General features: G+C 45.9%; 1 protein-coding gene across 2 annotated transcripts in view; it reads left to right on the top strand.

Moving 5' to 3' along the window:
• The window catches only part of LOC139379111 (glucosidase 2 subunit beta-like), a 270,891-nt gene that overhangs the window by 10,294 nt on the left and 242,605 nt on the right, over positions 1-17,992 (top strand). For both annotated transcript variants that reach the window (XM_071121937.1, XM_071121936.1), the window contains exons 5-6: positions 1,704-1,821; positions 3,790-3,931. In XM_071121937.1, coding sequence (XP_070978038.1) covers positions 1,704-1,821; positions 3,790-3,931 — 260 coding nt within the window. The remainder of the gene's footprint in view (positions 1-1,703; positions 1,822-3,789; positions 3,932-17,992) is intronic.

Here is a 17,992-nt window from a genome sequence, read left to right as displayed (position 1 = left end):
CCCCTGGTTGCCCAGGTCTATTCCAGAGTAGACACCCCTGGTTGCCCAGGTCTATTCCAGAGTAGACACCCCTGGTTGCCCAGGTCTATTCCAGAGTAGACACCCCTGGTTGCCCAGGTCTAGCCCAGAGTAGACACCCCTGGTTGCCCAGGTCTAGCTCAGAGTAGGACACCCCTGGTTGCCCAGGTCTAGCCCAGAGTAGACACCCCTGGTTGCCCAGGTCTAGCTTAGAGTAGACACCCCTGGTTGCCCAGGTCTAGCTTAGAGTAGACACCCCTGGTTGCCCAGGTCTAGCTTAGAGTAGACACCCCTGGTTGCCCAGGTCTAGCTCAGAGTAGACACCCCTGGTTGCCCAGGTCTAGCTTAGAGTAGACACCCCTGGTTGCCCAGGTCTAGCTTAGAGTAGACACCCCTGGTTGCCCAGGTCTAGCTCAGAGTAGACACCCCTGGTTGCCCAGGTCTAGCTTAGAGTAGACACCCCTGGTTGCCCAGGTCTAGCTTAGAGTAGACACCCCTGGTTGCCCAGGTCTAGCTTAGAGTAGACACCCCTGGTTGCCCAGGTCTAGCTTAGAGTAGACACCCCTGGTTGCCCAGGTCTAGCTCTAAATCATTTGCTGTGGTGTACTGTGATCATTTGGAGCTGGAATGTGTTCCCATTGGCATGCCAGCCAACATCCCAATTGAAAGCACCTGTTTGAAATGGATATGATTTGCGTCTCAGAAAGGATTTTTTGTTGTTGGTATGAATAGCCAAATAAATGTTCCTGTTGTCCTGACCGTTCCGTAGACATGTGTGCAGGGGATCAGAGCCTGTTGGGCCTACGTGACAATGATAACCAGTGGACCTTTCTCATACTGAATGTTAGCACCAGGGGGCGTGTTGTCACTGTGCTAGAGACTGAGGGCTGTGTTGACATAATATGATTCCTTTAGCAACTCAACCCTTAATGTGAATACATCATGGATAACAAGAGTTCAATTAGCCACCACCTCATTGGCTTCTCATTTTTCCGTCTTATTGTGCTTGTTGTTTACCAAATAGAAGTAGAATGGATAAGAACAACAGCAGCCTCTCAGTTAAATTGAGATGTTGTGGGTATTTTCCTTCGGGATAATTGGTTCGTTCCCAAACGTCTGAACAACCCTTTTAGATTTGGTGTCAAAACAACGAAGGGCTCTAATTCCACTTAAGAAATGCTTGAAAGGAAAAAAGTATTCTTTAAATATATAAATACGAGGTGTGCGTACATTTTTCACAAGGATACTATTTAGCTAGACTCTCTTATGACTCCCAAGTCAAAGCATAGCCACAACCTCAATTAGTAAAACACCCCTAATTGCATTGATGTTCATTGCCACAACTAGCACATGGTTACACCTTTGGCAAACACAAGCACCAATATAGGTTTAATTTAATTTCATTATGCCATATGCCTCAAAACTGCAAACAAACTAAAATATTATACCTAATTTTCGACCTCACAACCTCCTACCCTCTACTGTATCTCGGGCAAATATCTGCTCTTCCACAGAATCCTCCTCTAGCTCATGTACCAAATTATTTTCCCGTTTGGACTGGGGGAGTACACTGTGAGCCCTCCAGAATTGGCCCATGGCATCACTGTTAGAAGGGGATGGGAGGTGTCCGTGGAGACGACAGACGGTGGGTTTTTCTCAGTAGTGACAGTAGTACTTTCTTCCAGGAATCTGGGACAGAGGGAGCGAGCGGAGGTGGAGGGCCAGACGAGGGTCCTGGGTGAGAGGCTGAGACTCAAGCAGCTGCTGATTGAGGAAGGCGTCCTCACCTGGCGGGAGAAACAGGTAGATATAGCAGTGGTAATATACACTGGCTCCCTGTCTGACCGTCACCCAGGGAAATCAGTGTGTTCCTACCCTGCCTAATCCTCCACGTCTCCTAGACATATAGTTGATACCGGAATACATGTTGCAACCATGCCACGTGTTGCTATGGTTACTGTTTAAACTAGCACCTACCCTAATGTATGTACATGCCTAACTACTAACACAATGTTATAACAGCTGTCATGCTTAGTACCACCACCACCACCACTACTACAGCCATCCATAATCACTCACATCCACCATACTTAGCCGACTACGATGACACGCAGTAGTCAGCCGACTACGATGACACGGAATAGTCAGCCGACTACGATGACACGGAATAGTCACGGAATAGTCAGCCGACTACGATGACACGGAATAGTCACGGAATAGTCAGCCGACTACGATGACACGGAATAGTCACGGAATAGTCAGCCGACTACGATGACACGGAATAGTCAGCCGACTACGATGACACGGAATAGTCAGCCGACTACGATGACACGGAATAGTCAGCCGACTACGATGACGGGGAATAGTCAGCCAACTCAGTCGCAACACAGATGCACACACAGACACCCTCCTCTGATTGCCAGCTGACAGGCTTCTTATACCCAGGGCACGTTTCGTTGAATATTTCGGGTCAATGTTCTGTTTCTGTGTGTAGGTGATTGACAGATCCAGGCTTGTACAACCCCCTGCCCCTACTGCAGTTCTTGATCCTCTGTTCTGAATGTGTCTCCGTTGATATGGCAGAGTGCTTTAGGGGCTACTCCTAGGAACCTTACACAATGACCCCAAGGGAACCTATCCTGAGGGGAAACTGTTAGAACACCAGAGCTTTTAGAGACATTACTGGAATAATGTATCTTATTGGAATTGTGCACATCTTTTTTTCATGTTGAGTCAACAGTTCCTTCCAGCGTACTGAATAAATAATATATTGTATTATGTTTCTGTTTTGATTTACAAAAAGAATGAGGACTAGATTGAATGACAGTACATACCGTAAAAGAGAATGAAGGACATTCCAACTTTTTTTGTAAATCTCCCATCAAAGTTTGCCACCAAAATAATATGGTTTTTAGTCTTGTGTCGGTTGATGGTAGCTACTCATGCTAGCATGTTAGCACTTAGGCTAGTTGTTTAGGCTTTAAGTTTGATAATGTAGTCTGGAGGCACTTGTTTACCCAGACAGTGCTATACATTGGAGCAGGTATGCTCGGCGCTAACTCAAAATGGACTCCATAAATCACTCTGGCTGCTGAATGTGGATAAGGAAGGAACATACCCCAGAAAGCTAGTCATCCCTATCGTAACCACAGCTCTAGAATTCATCATTGCATTATGAGAAACTCTCAGAGGGGATATTTGAAAGTAATATACACACACACACACACACACGTTTTGTTCATTAATTGGACTATTACAGAGAGTGATGATAGTCTATGCTTCTCTGTCATTCAGTGTCATTGTGGCGCCACGGCAACACAGCCTGGCGCTGGCGATTTAAATAGTCCATTGTGTAGGCCTCTCTGCTTTTACAGCGGAGCTGCTGCTGTGAATACAGAAAGAGAGAGAGAGAAAATAACTGAATAGGAGGCTCAATACTTGAGATTCATCATTAAATCCATTCAGGCCCCACTCTTTAAATGAATGAGATACAATTTAAGGAGTTGTACATTTGCACCCACTCCATCACTTCCATGACTTCTACACAACACATTTTGCCCCCCCCCCCCCCACCTCTTTCCTTTTCATACAGCGAAACATGCACAGAAAGGTTTTCATGCTTGACCATCAAGTTGGCCCAAGATATACCGTCTTAACTTTTATTTAGTAACGTAATAAATGTGTGATGCGCTGTAATGTTACGTTAGGTTGCCATATGGGGCTTATGTGTTGAGTTGAGGATGTCTTCCATTTTGTCTTCCATCTCCTCAGGCCCAGCTTCGTGACCTGCAGCGGGTCTCTGACGACCTACAGACCCAACTGGATGATCTCAGGAAGGAGGAGGCAAGGAGGAAGGAGGAGGCAGACGCACTCAGAGAGCGGGAGATAGGGGCACGGGATACGGCGGACAACAGTAAGTGTCATGACAACCAATAGAGTAGTGACAGGGGTCAGCGATTATAAGGTAATAGTAGGTTGTTGTCAGAGTAACGGGTCGTGTTCCATTCTGTGATGGAAGTGAATTGACCCCAACTCTGCAGGGCCGCATTTAGGGTGACATATTGGAGGGCCACAGTTAGGACGAGGTGTGTTTTTAAAAACGGGTGCTTTCCGCATCGTAGAAATATGTATATCGGAATGCTGACTAACAGCAAATTTTCATACGACTTCCTTCCTGTACATCCTCTTGATGTTGGAGGGACAAATAGCTATATTCCCTTACCACAGTGTGAGTAGGGTTGCAAAGCTACTGAGTAATTTATCAAAGTTACCCGAATCGTCAGTAATTTTGGTAGAAAACAGAAAATCTTTGGCAATCTATCATAACTTTGCTAATTTAATATATAGTATTCATCAATATCTGTGTCCAAATGGTTCAAGTGAAAATAGCCAAAATTTAATGAGAAAAAAAAGCATAGAATCAACAAAATAAATGGTCCAACTATTGACTTTTTTCAAAACTGTTTTGACGGCAAAACATTTGCATATTTACATAATAAAAAATATTTATAGTATATGTCATACTGAAACCCTCATATTAAACACCAGTGGTATTCACTAAGATAATGGTTTATGTTAAGGATAATGTTTTACTGCTTTCTCATTCTATTTGAATGATTTGATATATTTTACATGTGATAAGGCCACGAAGAAGAACAGAGATAATTACAGACACCTATGAAAATCTGAAGGACCCAAAAGGGCCACGAGATATCTTGGTGATTAGATTACATAAAATCTTTGAAAGACACCCAACATTCTGGTAGTTTACTGGTAAAGTTTCCAGTAGGACATGCATGTAATACTGCTTTTCTGGGGCTGGGGCTAGTTGGGTTTGGTTGGGGAAACTCATGGTTTTACACTTCCTGTGCAGGGACTTCAAATCCATTACGTGGGGGGCAAAGCAAAGGTTTGGATATTTAAATTGGATCAGAATTGGGCCTCTGTGTAGTTTGCATAATTAATCGCCTGTGATTCAGTGGCAAAGTGGGAACAGAGAGCGGCAGCCAGGAAATCCCGAATGAATTAGTCACTCACTTTATCAAACATTCCCATTATACACCCCCCCCCCCCCCCCCCCTTCCCCTGTCAACCAATCTTAATGGAGACATAATTTAATAGGCCACCATTTTAGGCAGCATGTGTGTTATTAGTAAGGCCTAAATGTTAACTGTGGTATGGTGTTGTACCTAGATCTTCCCTCCTCTTCTTCTTTTCATTTACAACTGTCCTCCGTGTCCTCGAGCTTCAAGATTGATTTGCTGTCGAGGCCCATCTTGCCACCTCCGGGGGGGGGGGGGGGGGGAAATAAAGTTTTGGATCGGGGCGGTGGAAAGGTCACTTGACTTTGGCATCGCCGCCGAGCCCCCATCCATCAGCCTCCCGCGGTGCCAGCTGACCTTTCCCAGGGGCACGTTTTAATGACACGTTAATGACACGTTAATGACACGCGTGTGTGCGTCGCCGTTTTCCGGAGGGGCACACGGTCTCCCTTTCTGCATCCTTTTCATCACATCTTCTGGGCGTTAAACCCATTCGTTTTCACTTCCCACGCTAATGACTGCTTTGTTTCGGGGGGGGGGGGGGGGGGGGGGGGGGGGGGGTTGGCATGTAGCTGTGTATGTTCTGCAGACTCATGGCCATTTCTGTGTGTGGAACTGTAGATGTGTATTTCCGGAATCAGTAGGTATGGTGAGGTTTTCGTCGTCGGTCCGAAAGGCAAAATGGACCTAGCCGACCAGCCAGCTATCCAGAACCACGATGCGTGACATTAAATATTGATTAATTCAGGACTCGCGTTTTTACACAATAAATGAACAGCACTTTATAAATCCCTGATGGTCCCTTAGCGTTACTGTTTGGTCAGGGAGCCTGTCAGGGAGCCGGTCAGGGAGCCGGTCAGGGAGCCGGTCAGGGAGCCGGATAGGGAGCCGGATAGGGAGCCGGTCAGGGAGCCGGTCAGGGAGCCGGTCAGGGAGCCGGTCAGGGAGCCGGTCAGGGAGCCTGTCAGGGAGCCGGTCAGGGAGCCGGTCAGGGAGCCTGTCAGGGAGCCGGATAGGGAGCCGGTCAGGGAGCCGGTCAGGGAGCCGGTCAGGGAGCCGGTCAGGGAGCCTGTCAGGGAGCCAGCCGGTCAGGGAGCCTGTCAGGGAGCCTGTCATGGAGCCGGTCAGGGAGCCGGTCAGGGAGCCGGTCAGGGAGATGCATGCCTTCAGATATCATTCCCCCGAATTAAAACGCACAGGCCAACCTGAGCGAACATGGACGTATAAATATTTACCTTGATTGGATATATGTTGTGGTCTGATTTTTCTCTAGGTCCTTCATTTCTCTGCTTGTGTTTGCTTAGGTCATTATATATGCCATTCTGACTCTCATGTTCCCTTGTTTGTAGAGGCAAGCAGTCTGCTACATCAGCAAGATCCCGTCTTTATCCGTTCATAATATGGTATACCTTTTGTTTGTTTGCGGGTTCGTTTTCTGCGTGTAGATTTGATCAGTGGTGTAAAGTACGTAAGTAAAAATGACTTTAAGGTGCTACTTGAGTAGTTTTTTTGGGGTATCTGTGCTTTAGTATTCTCTGACTACTTTTACTTCTCTATAATTCCTAAAGAAAATAATGTGCCTTTTACTCGATACATTTTCCCTGACACCCAAAAGTACTCATTTCATTTTGAATGATTAGCAGGACAGGAAAATGGTCCAATTCACGCACTTATCAAAATAACATCTCTGGTCATCCCTACTGTCTCTGATCTGGAGGACTCACTAAACAGAGAACATCCCTGGTCATCCCTACTGCCTCTGATCTGGTGCTCACGAAACAGAGAACATCCCTGGTCATCCCTACTGCCTCTGATCTGGTGGACTCACTAAACAGAGAACATCCCTGGTCAACCCTACTGCCTCTGATTTGGTGCTCATGAAACAGAGAACATCCCTGGTCATCCCTACTGCCTCTGATCTAGTGGACTCACTAAACAGAGAACATCCCTGGTCATCCCTACTGCCTCTGATCTAGTGGACTCACTATACACACGTGCTTCGTTTGTAAATGATGTCTGAGTGTTGGAGCGTACCCCTGGCCATCCGTGATTAAGAAAATGGTGCTGTCTGTTTTGCTTAATATAAGGAATTTGTAATGATTTTCTTTCAATTCCATTTACTTTTGATACATACGTATATTTAAAACCAAATACTTTTAGACTTTTACTCAAGTAGTGTTTTACTGGGTGATTTTCACTTATACTTGAGTCATTTTCTATTAAGGTATGTTTACTTTTACTCAAGTATGACAATTGAGTGCTTTTCCCACCACACCAGGTTTGTGTGAATGCCCTCTGTATGTTGTACAATGCATCATTAGTGTGCATGTGTGTGTGGCTTGCGTGTGTGTGTGTGTGGCGTGAGGTACAGGGTCTTGGAGTCAACTCTATGCTATATTTAAGCAAAAAGGCACGAGAGGGTGTGGTATATGGCCAATATACCACGGCTAAGGGCTGTTCTTAGGCACGACGCATGGACACAGCCCTTAGCCGTGGTATATTGGCCATATAACACAAACCCCCGAGGTGCCTTATTGCTATTATAATCTGGTTATCAACGTAATCAGAGCAGTAAAAATACTTTTGTTTGTCCCCTGGTTTACGGTCTGATATACCACGGCTGTTAGCCAATCAGCATTCAGGGTTCGAACCACCCAGTTTATAATAGCATTCATTACCTCTGCTTATAGTAGGTCTCGTGCCTCCTTGTTGCCAGTTCCTGGAGTGGTGAACTGAACTGGCAAGTCCCACCTCTGTTAAGCAGGGCTGTGGATGTCCTTCTGTTTCATCTGCATCCTTATTGATGGCCTAAACATTTCAGACTGCCTTTCCCTTCCCAGCTACAACCAAAACATGATGACATTTTAAGCTACCACATTCCACACCACTAAAGCGTGAAACACACACAAAAAAATAAAATAGGTACACATCACAGTGGGATTGCCGTTCCTTCTCTTGCGAGAAACAAAACCGTCAAGCTGCTGCATGCCGACCCTGTAGTGACCGACCTAACGATTTTATTTGTAGTGTTGCAATGCTCGTCGGTGGCCAACTGAAAGTGCATGTTGAGCCGTACATCCACGGGTGAGCCAGTCACTCTTCATATGTAGGCTATGGGGTGGTAGCTAGCTAAGTGCACGGACGCAATGCGCACAACACTAAATTCTTCACCCAAGCTAGGAGCTAGTAATGACATCATAATTAAATCACATTGGATTAGCTAGTTTCCATGAAATGGCTGCCGAGTTAGTGCAGTGTCCCGTAGCTAGCTAGCTATGTTGTGCTAGGTAGCGAATATGCAAACGTTAGCTAGCTAGCAAAACATTTGGCTATGGGCTGCCACTGGCAGTATGGGATTATGGAGAGTGTATTCAATTGTTCTTCATCATCTTGCTAGGAAGTTATCTAGCTGAGGCCATCTGGCTAGTAACAACAAAGGTTTATTCTACAAAATAGCAACATTAGTGCCAATAGCTTGGAATCTAGACCATAAGCAATGCGCACATATACTCTATGCATTGCCAAACAACACTACTGCCACCTTCTGGTTTGGAGTATGTTAACAAGGCTGAGTGGCTGACGACTTCCAAGGTCTTTGCTGTGTGAACAGAAAAGAGATTGACTGCCAACATTCTGTTCAGAGGTGCTAAGTACTGTCGAACAGGCAAACGTTTGACAATCCTACCGGTGTGTTCAGAGCTTTAACATTTTAACCAGATTCCTAGTAAATGAAATACGTTATCTTCAATCAATTATTTATTTACTCCGCATGGTTGCTTTTAGTCCTCATCAGCATGTCGAATAAAACAAATTATATAATCTAACAAAAAGTAAACCATCGTTAATAAACCAAATTCACAGATATTATGGCCAGTAAGATTGATTGTAGGAATGTTTGATCCCTCCCATCATCATGGATTCCTCCAATCATCATGGATTCCTCCAATCATCATGGATTCCTCCCATCATCATGGATTCCTCCCATCATCATGGATTCCTCCAATCGTCATGGATTCCTCCCATCATCATGGATTCCTCCCATCATCATGGATTCCTCCCATCATCATGGATTCCTCCAATCATCATGGATTCCTCCCATCATCATGGATTCCTCCAATCATCATGGATTCCTCCCATCATCATGGATTCCTCCCATCATCATGGATTCCTACAATCATCATGGATTCCTCCCATCATCATGGATTCCTACAATCGTCATGGATTCCTTCCATCGTCATGGATTCCTCCCATCGTCATGGATTCCTCCAATCGTCATGGATTCCTCCCATCATCATGGATTCCTCCAATCGTGGGCCATTCAGTCAAGCTCAGCATTTTAACCCGTAAATATATGGGCCTTTATCCTGTCAGAACCAAGCTAAAAACCCTCCAAAGGGTAACAAAGAATGAGATTGATGAGGATTAAATGATCAATATAAACAGAAGTATCCCTTTTAAAAAAAAGAAACACTGACCCTTCATACCATCTCATCTGACTTTTTATATCTGTACATGTCAATATGTGGGAAATACCAACACAGGGGCAAGTAGACATTATGATTCCCACATTGCCTGTGGGTTGCCTTTTTTCTGAGCCAAAATGGAATCTTCTCCTTTTTTGGCTGCAGTTGATCGAGGTCGTCTCTGGGGGTTCATATGCAGATATTGGGGGGGGGGGGCGTGTTATTGGTGCTCTCAAAAGGCAATTGCAAAGCGACGTGGGTCAGGGGGCAATGACTCCGGGAGGATTTAATGGAATAAAGACATTAAAAAAAAGGAGTGTTTATTTAAGAACTGTGTCTCATCAGTGGTATTGACTCCATGGGTTAGCGGTTTCTCTTTGGAAATGTAATGGGGAATAAAACATTTTTAGAGTGATGCATGTTGGGAACGGGTGATCAATTGACTTACAAGTGCACACACACAGACGTTTTTGTTGTTGCTGACACGCCGCCTATGTTAACAGTTTTCGAGCAGCGCTGCGAATGAACTGTGAAGTGTGTTAGCCATCTTCGATCATCGTAGGCTAATCTCAAGTCTTTTTATTACATATATATATATATATATATATATATTTATTCTGTCACTGTTCCTATTGAGGGAAACCGATACTTCAAAAGCTTCTATCAAGTCCTAATACGTGCAAGATACCTCTACACAACTCCTTCCACACAACAGATGTGCACTATCATGTGAGATCGTATTAGGCGGATTAACGTGCGTACACATTGACTTTAGTCTATTAGCGTTCCTAGATCTCTATCTTAACCTCCGGAGGCGGTAATTTAGCTTTTTAAAGGGAAAATGTCACACGTTGTTTTGACAGAGCGTGGACAGCATTACCCGAGTCGTCACCCATTCCCCCCCCCCCCCCCCCCCCCCCCCCTGAGCGCTCAGAGAACGCTCAGAGAACGCTCAGAGAACGCTCAGAGAACGCTCAGGGAACGCTCAGAGAACGCTCAGGGAACGCTCAGAGAACACTCAGGGAACGCTCAGTGAAACGCTCAGAGAACGCTCAGGGTGGGGACAGACAGCCCGGCTCAGTATGGAGCGCAGGTCACGATGCATGTAGACCTATCTTATCATGGTAACTTTTTCTCTTGTGACAGGTAGACCTACATTTGCTGCAGCATATACTATGCTACAGTAATATAAAGACTGAATGCTGGTCTAATTTCTCCATCTGACTTTCGGTTGTCATCTTGTTTTTTTTTTTTTATTGTGAAGATTGTTCTTTTTTTTTAAATTGCAGCTACAGACTTTTTAAGACAGCCGATCACTCGAATATCGTTTCTTTAAATCAGTTTCTTTTTTTTAATTGCAGCTACAGACTTTTTAAAACAGCCTATCACTCGAATATCGTTTCTTTAAATCAGTTTCTTGCGGTCTTTCTCTCCCTCTCCATCAACATTCAAATTGCATCCAAAATAGATCATCCTGTTCTAGATTGATATATAGCCCTATACACATTGATGTCCTAGCCTCAGGTAATACATTCAATGCAGTATTGCCCTTATATTTAGCTAATTAATGCATAATAAGCTTCTAACTTACAGCCTTTCTCTTGTGCAATACGCCAAGCACCTGTGCTCCAACGGCCTCTCCTTAAAATGTAAACATTTAAAAATGTACACATTTTTTGGTCCTATGTATTGGATAATGGGCTTGGGCTTATTTAAATATCATTAATGTGTGGCTCATAACATATTTAATATACTGTATGGCTCATCAGGCCCAGGTAGCATCAGGTTAGAATTGTCATGCTGATCAAAACAACCCTAAATAGCACTGCCCCATATGCAAATCTTCTCTCTGTCCCATTGTATTGAAGTGTGTCATGTTCCGATGTGGAGCTACAATTGAAGTCAGAAGTTTACATACACTTATGTTGGAGTCATTAAACCTCGTTTTTAAACCACTCCATACATTTCTTGTTAACAAACTATAGCTTTGGCAAGTCGGTTAGGACATCTACATTGTGCATGACACAAGTCATTTAAAAAATTTTTACAGACAGATCATTTCACTTATAATTCACTGTATCACAAATCCAGTGGGTCAGAAGTTTACATACACTAAGTTGACTGTGCCTTTAAACAGCTTGGAAAATTCCAGAAAATGATGTCATGGCTTTAGAAGCTTCTGATAGGCTAATTGACATAATTTGAGTCAATTGGAGGTGTACCTGTGGATGTATTTCAAGGCCTACCTTCAAACTCAGTGCCTCTTTGCTTGACATCATGGGAAAATCAAAGGAAATCAGCCAAGACCTCAGAAAAAAAAGTCTGGTTCATCCTTGAGAGCAATTTCCAAATACCTGAAGGTACCACTTTCATCTGTACAAACAATAGTACGCAAGTATAAACATCATGGGCCCACGCAGCCGTCATACAGCTCAGGAAGGAGACGCATTCTGTCTCCTAGAGATGAGCCTACTTTGGTGCGAAAAGTGCAAATCAATCCCAGAACAGCAGCAAAGGACCTTGTGAAGATGCTGGAGGAAAACAAGTACAAAAGTATCTGTATCCACAGTAAAACGAGTCCAATATCGACATAACCTGAAAGGCCGCTCGGCAAGGAAGAAGCCACTGCTCCAAAACCGCCATAAAAAAGACAGACTGCGGTTTGCAACTGCACATGGGGACAAAGATCATACTTTTTGGAGACATGTCCTCTGGTCTGATTAAACAAATATAGAACTGTTTGGTCATAATCGTTATGAAAATATGTTTGAAGGAAAAAGGGGGAGACTTGCAAGCCGAAGAACACCATCCCAACCGTGAAGCACGGGGGTGGCAGCATCATGTTGTGGGGGTGCTTTGCTGCAGGAGGGACTGGTGCACTTCACAAAATAGATGGCATCATGAGGATGGAAAATTATGTGGATATATTGAAGCAACATCTCAAGACATCAGTCAGGAAGTTAAAAGCTTGGTCGCAAATGGGTCTTCCAGATGGACAATGACCCCAAGCATACTTCCAAAGTTGTGGCAAAATGGCTTAAGGACAACAAAGTCAAGGTATTGGAGTGGACATCACAAAGCCCTGTCCTAAATCCTATAGAAAATATTTGGGCAGAACTGAAAAAGCGTGTGCGAGCAAGGAGGCCTACAAACCTGACTCATTTACACCAGCTCTGTCAGGAGGAATGGGCCAAAATTTGTGGGAAGCTTGTGGAAGGCTACCAGAAACATTTGACCCAAGTTCAACAATTTAAAGGCAATGCTACCAAATTCTAATTGAACTTCTGACCCACTGGGAATGTGATGAAAGAAATAAAAGCTGAAATAAATCATTCTCTCTACTATTATTCTGACATTTCACATTCTTAAAATAAAGTGGTGATCCTAACTGACCTAAGACAGGGAATTTTTACTCAGATTTAAATGTCAAGAATTGTGAAAAACTGAGTTCATATGCATTTGGCTAAGGTGTTTGTAAACTTCCGACTTCAACTGTACATGGGTCCACTCGGAGATGTAGGGGTTTCTCCACCGGCTGACCTGATTTTTGACTTTGGAGCGTCTGTGAGCTGCCTTAATGCATGTTTTCTAAAGGTCCACATTTGGCCCATCCATGAAGCCAGCAGGACTTGGTTTAAAAGCACATCAAGTGCACTTGACACCTGAGAGCAAGTCCTTGACATTGATTCCATTCTGTTATTGTGACAAAATGGTCAGAATATATTATTATGTCAAGGATTCTTTAAGATACAGTACCAGTCAACAGTTTGGACACTCCTACTCATTCAAGGATTTTTCTTTCTTTTTTTTACTATTTTCTACATTGTAGAATAATAGTGAAGACATCAAAACTATGAAATAAAACATATGGAATCATGTAGTAACCAAAAAAGTGTTAAACAAATCAAAATATATTTTATATTTGAGGTTCTTCAAAGTAGCCACTCTTTTCCTTGATGACAGCTTTGCACACTCTTGGCAGTCTCTCAACCAGCTAAATTAGGTAGTCACCTGGAATGCATTTCATTTAACAGGTGTGCCTTGTTAATTAATTTATGGAATTTCTTTGCTTCTTAATGCGTTTGAGCCAATAAGTTGTGTTGTGACCAAGTCCATATTATGTCAAGAACAGCTCAAATAAGCAAAGAGATATGACAGTCCATCATTACTTTAAGACATGAAGGTCAGTCTATCGTGAAGGTGCAGTCGTAAAAACCATCAAGCTCTATGATGAAACTGGCTCTCATGAGGACCGCCACAGGAAAGGAAGACCCAGAGTTACCTCTGCTGTAGAGGATAAGTTCATTAGAGTTAACTGCACCTCAGATTGCACCCCAAATAAATGCTTCACAGAGTTCAAGTAACAGACACATCTCAACATCAACTGTTCAGAGGAGACTGCATGAACCAGGCCTTCATGGACGAATTGCTGCAAAGAAACCACTTCTAAAGGACACCAACGAGAAGAAGGGACTTGCTTTGGCCAAGAAACACGAGCAATGGACATCAGACCAGTGGAAATCTGTCCTTTGGTCTGATGAGTCCAAATTTGAGATTTTTGGTTCCAACCGCCATGTCTCTGTGAGATGCAGAGTAGGTGAATGGATGATCTCCGCATATGTGGTTCCCACCTTGAAGCATGGAGGAGGAGGTGTTATGGTGTGGGTGTGCTTTGCTGGTGACACTGTCAGTGATTTATTAGAATTCAAGGCACACTTAACCAAAATGGCTACCACAGAATTCTGCAGCGATACGCCATCCTATCTGGTTTGCTCTTAGTGGGACTATCATTTATTTTTCAACAGGACAATGACCCAAAACACACCTCCAGGCTGTGTAAGGGCAATTTGACCAAGGAGAGTGATCTGTATCAGATGACCTGGCCACCACAATCACCCGACCTCAACGCATTTGAGATGGTTTGGGATGAGTTGGACCGCTGAGTGAAGGAAAAGCAGCCAACTAGTGCTAAGCATGTGTGGGAACTCCTTCAAGGCTGTGGTTGAAGGTGGTTGAGTGAATGCCAAGAGTGTGCAACGCTGTCATCAAGGCAAAGGGTGGCTACTTTGAAGAATCCCAAATATATTTTGATTTAACACTTTGTTGGTTACTACATGATTCCATATGTGTTATTTCATAGTGTTGATGTCTTCACTATTATTCTACAATGTAGAAAATAGTATAAATAAAGAAAAACCCTTGAATGACAAGGTGTGTCCAAACTTTTGACTGGTACTCTATTTGAAGTTTATATACGAATTTCACACAGTGCTGATTTCTTTTGGCTTTTTTTGCTTTTGTGCCCGTCTCATGGAAGTCTACCGTGCCCCCCCCGTCTCATGGAAGTCTTCCGTGCCTCCCCCGTCTCATGGAAGTCTTCCGTGCCCCCCCGTCTCATGGAAGTCTTCCGTGCCCCCCCCCGTCTCATGGACGTCTTCCGTGCCTCCCCCGTCTCATGGACGTCTTCCGGGCCCCCCCCTTCTCATGGACGTCTTCCGTGCCCCCCCCCCCCCCGTCTCATGGACGTCTTCCGGGCCCCCCCCTTCTCATGGAAGTCTTCCGTGCCCCCCCCCCCCCCCCCGTCTCATGGAAGTCTTCCGTGCCCCCCCTTCTCATGGAAGTCTTCCGCGCCCCCCCCTTCTCATGGAAGTCTTCCGTGCCCCCCCCCGTCTCATGGACGTCTTCCGTGCCCCCCCCCCCCCCCCCCCCCCCGTCTAATGGACGTCTCCGTTCCCCCCCCGTCTCATGGACGTCTTCCGTGCCCCCCCCCTTCTCATGGAAGTCTTCCGTATTAACCCCGGGAACAAAGAAGCTCCCTGAATGATTTGTTACATGTACTGCAGGCATAGATCTTAAGGGCCCATCTGATGTGTTCCATTCTCTCTCTTCTCTCCCTTTACTTTAAGAGCTCTCGGTGTGCAATCACTACGGTAACGCTCCACGGATGACTGATGGTCTCCATTAGTAAACATAGCGAGCTATATGTGCCGTCTGCCAGGAGAGCCAGCGCCTCCGAACTCGCTTCCCTCACTCCCTCACTCTCCCTCCCCCTCTCTCTCGCACTCTCACTTCATCCTTCTCTTTCTCTCTCTCTCTCTCTGACTATTTCCCCCCATTGTACGGCTCTGGCTGCTACAGCTGCAGTTAACGGAGGGATGAGATTGTCTCCCACAAGATGAGTGGAAGAAAGGATGGAGAGAGCAGAGGGACTGCAGCAGGGTGGGATATCAGGATGGAGAGAGCAGAGAGACTGCAGATGGGTGGGATATCAGGGCGGAGAGAGCAGAGAGACTGCAGCAGGGTGGGATATCAGGATGGAGAGAGCAGAGGGACTGCAGCAGGGTGGGATATCAGGATGGAGAGAGCAGAGGGACTGCAGATGGGTGGGATATCAGGACGGAGAGAGCAGAGAGACTGCAGCAGGGTGGGATATCAGGATGGAGAGAGCAGAGAGACTGCGGATGGATGGGATATCAGGATGGAGAGAGCAGAGAGACTGCAGATGGATGGGATATCAGGATGGAGAGAGCAGAGAGACTGCAGATGGGTGGGATATCAGGATGGAGAGAGCAGAGAGACTGCAGATGGGTGGGATATCAGGATGGAGAGAGCAGAGAGACTGCAGCAGGGTGGGATATCAGGATGGAGAGAGCAGAGAGACTGCAGCAGGGTGGGATATCAGGATGGAGAGAGCAGAGGGACTGCAGCAGGGTGGGATATCAGGATGGAGAGAGCAGAGAGACTGCAGCAAGGTGGGATATCAGGATGGAGAGAGCAGAGAGACTGCAGATGGATGGGATATCAGGATGGAGAGAGCAGAGGGACTGCAGTAGGGTGGGATATCAGGATGGAGAGAGCAGAGAGACTGCAGCAGGGTGGGATATCAGGATGGAGAGAGCAGAGAGACTGCAGATGGATGGGATATCAGGATGGAGAGAGCAGAGAGACTGCAGATGGGTGGAGAATGTCAAGCAGCAGGGTGGGATATCAGGATGGAGAGAGCAGAGGGACTGCGGATGGGTGGAGAATGTCAAGCAGCAGGGTGGGATATCAGGATGGAGAGAGCAGAGAGACTGCAGATGGATGGGATATCAGGATGGAGAGAGCAGAGAGACTGCAGATGGGTGGAGAATGTCAAGCAGCAGGGTGGGATATCAGGATGGAGAGAGCAGAGAGACTGCAGATGGGTGGAGAATGTCAAGCAGCAGGGTGGGATATCAGGATGGAGAGAGCAGAGAGACTGCAGATGGGTGGAGAATGTCAAGCAGCAGGGTGGGATATCAGGATGGAGAGAGCAGAGAGACTGCAGATGGGTGGAGAATGTCAAGCAGCAGGGTGGGATATCAGGATGGAGAGAGCAGAGAGACTGCAGATGGGTGGAGAATGTCAAGCAGCAGGGTGGGATATCAGGATGGAGAGAGCAGAGAGACTGCAGATGGGTGGAGAATGTCAAGCAGCAGGGTGGGATATCAGGATGGAGAGAGCAGAGAGACTGCAGATGGGTGGAGAATGTCAAGCAGCAGGGTGGGATATCAGGATGGAGAGAGCAGAGAGACTGCAGATGGGTGGAGAATGTCAAGCAGCAGGGTGGGATATCAGGATGGAGAGAGCAGAGAGACTGCAGATGGGTGGAGAATGTCAAGCAGCAGGGTGGGATATCAGGATGGAGAGAGCAGAGAGACTGCAGATGGGTGGAGAATGTCAAGCAGCAGGGTGGGATATCAGGATGGAGAGAGCAGAGAGACTGCAGATGGGTGGAGAATGTCAAGCAGCAGGGTGGGATATCAGGATGGAGAGAGCAGAGAGACTGCAGATGGGTGGAGAATGTCAAGCAGCAGGGTGGGATATCAGGATGGAGAGAGCAGAGAGACTGCAGATGGGTGGAGAATGTCAAGCAGCAGGGTGGGATATCAGGATGGAGAGAGCAGAGAGACTGCAGATGGGTGGAGAATGTCAAGCAGCAGGGTGGGATATCAGGATGGAGAGAGCAGAGAGACTGCAGATGGGTGGAGAATGTCAAGCAGCAGGGTGGGATATCAGGATGGAGAGAGCAGAGAGACTGCAGATGGGTGGAGAATGTCAAGCAGCAGGGTGGGATATCAGGATGGAGAGAGCAGAGAGACTGCAGATGGGTGGAGAATGTCAAGCAGCAGGGTGGGATATCAGGATGGAGAGAGCAGAGAGACTGCAGATGGGTGGAGAATGTCAAGCAGCAGGGTGGGATATCAGGATGGAGAGAGCAGAGAGACTGCAGATGGGTGGAGAATGTCAAGCAGCAGGGTGGGATATCAGGATGGAGAGAGCAGAGAGACTGCAGATGGGTGGAGAATGTCAAGCAGCAGGGTGGGATATCAGGATGGAGAGAGCAGAGAGACTGCAGATGGGTGGAGAATGTCAAGCAGCAGGGTGGGATATCAGGATGGAGAGAGCAGAGAGACTGCAGATGGGTGGAGAATGTCAAGCAGCAGG

The sequence above is a fragment of the Oncorhynchus clarkii genome, chromosome 21 (assembly GCF_045791955.1).
Source record: "Oncorhynchus clarkii lewisi isolate Uvic-CL-2024 chromosome 21, UVic_Ocla_1.0, whole genome shotgun sequence".
In the NCBI taxonomy this organism is placed as follows: Eukaryota; Metazoa; Chordata; class Actinopteri; order Salmoniformes; family Salmonidae; genus Oncorhynchus; species Oncorhynchus clarkii.
This window is presented reverse-complemented; position numbering and strand designations above follow the sequence as displayed.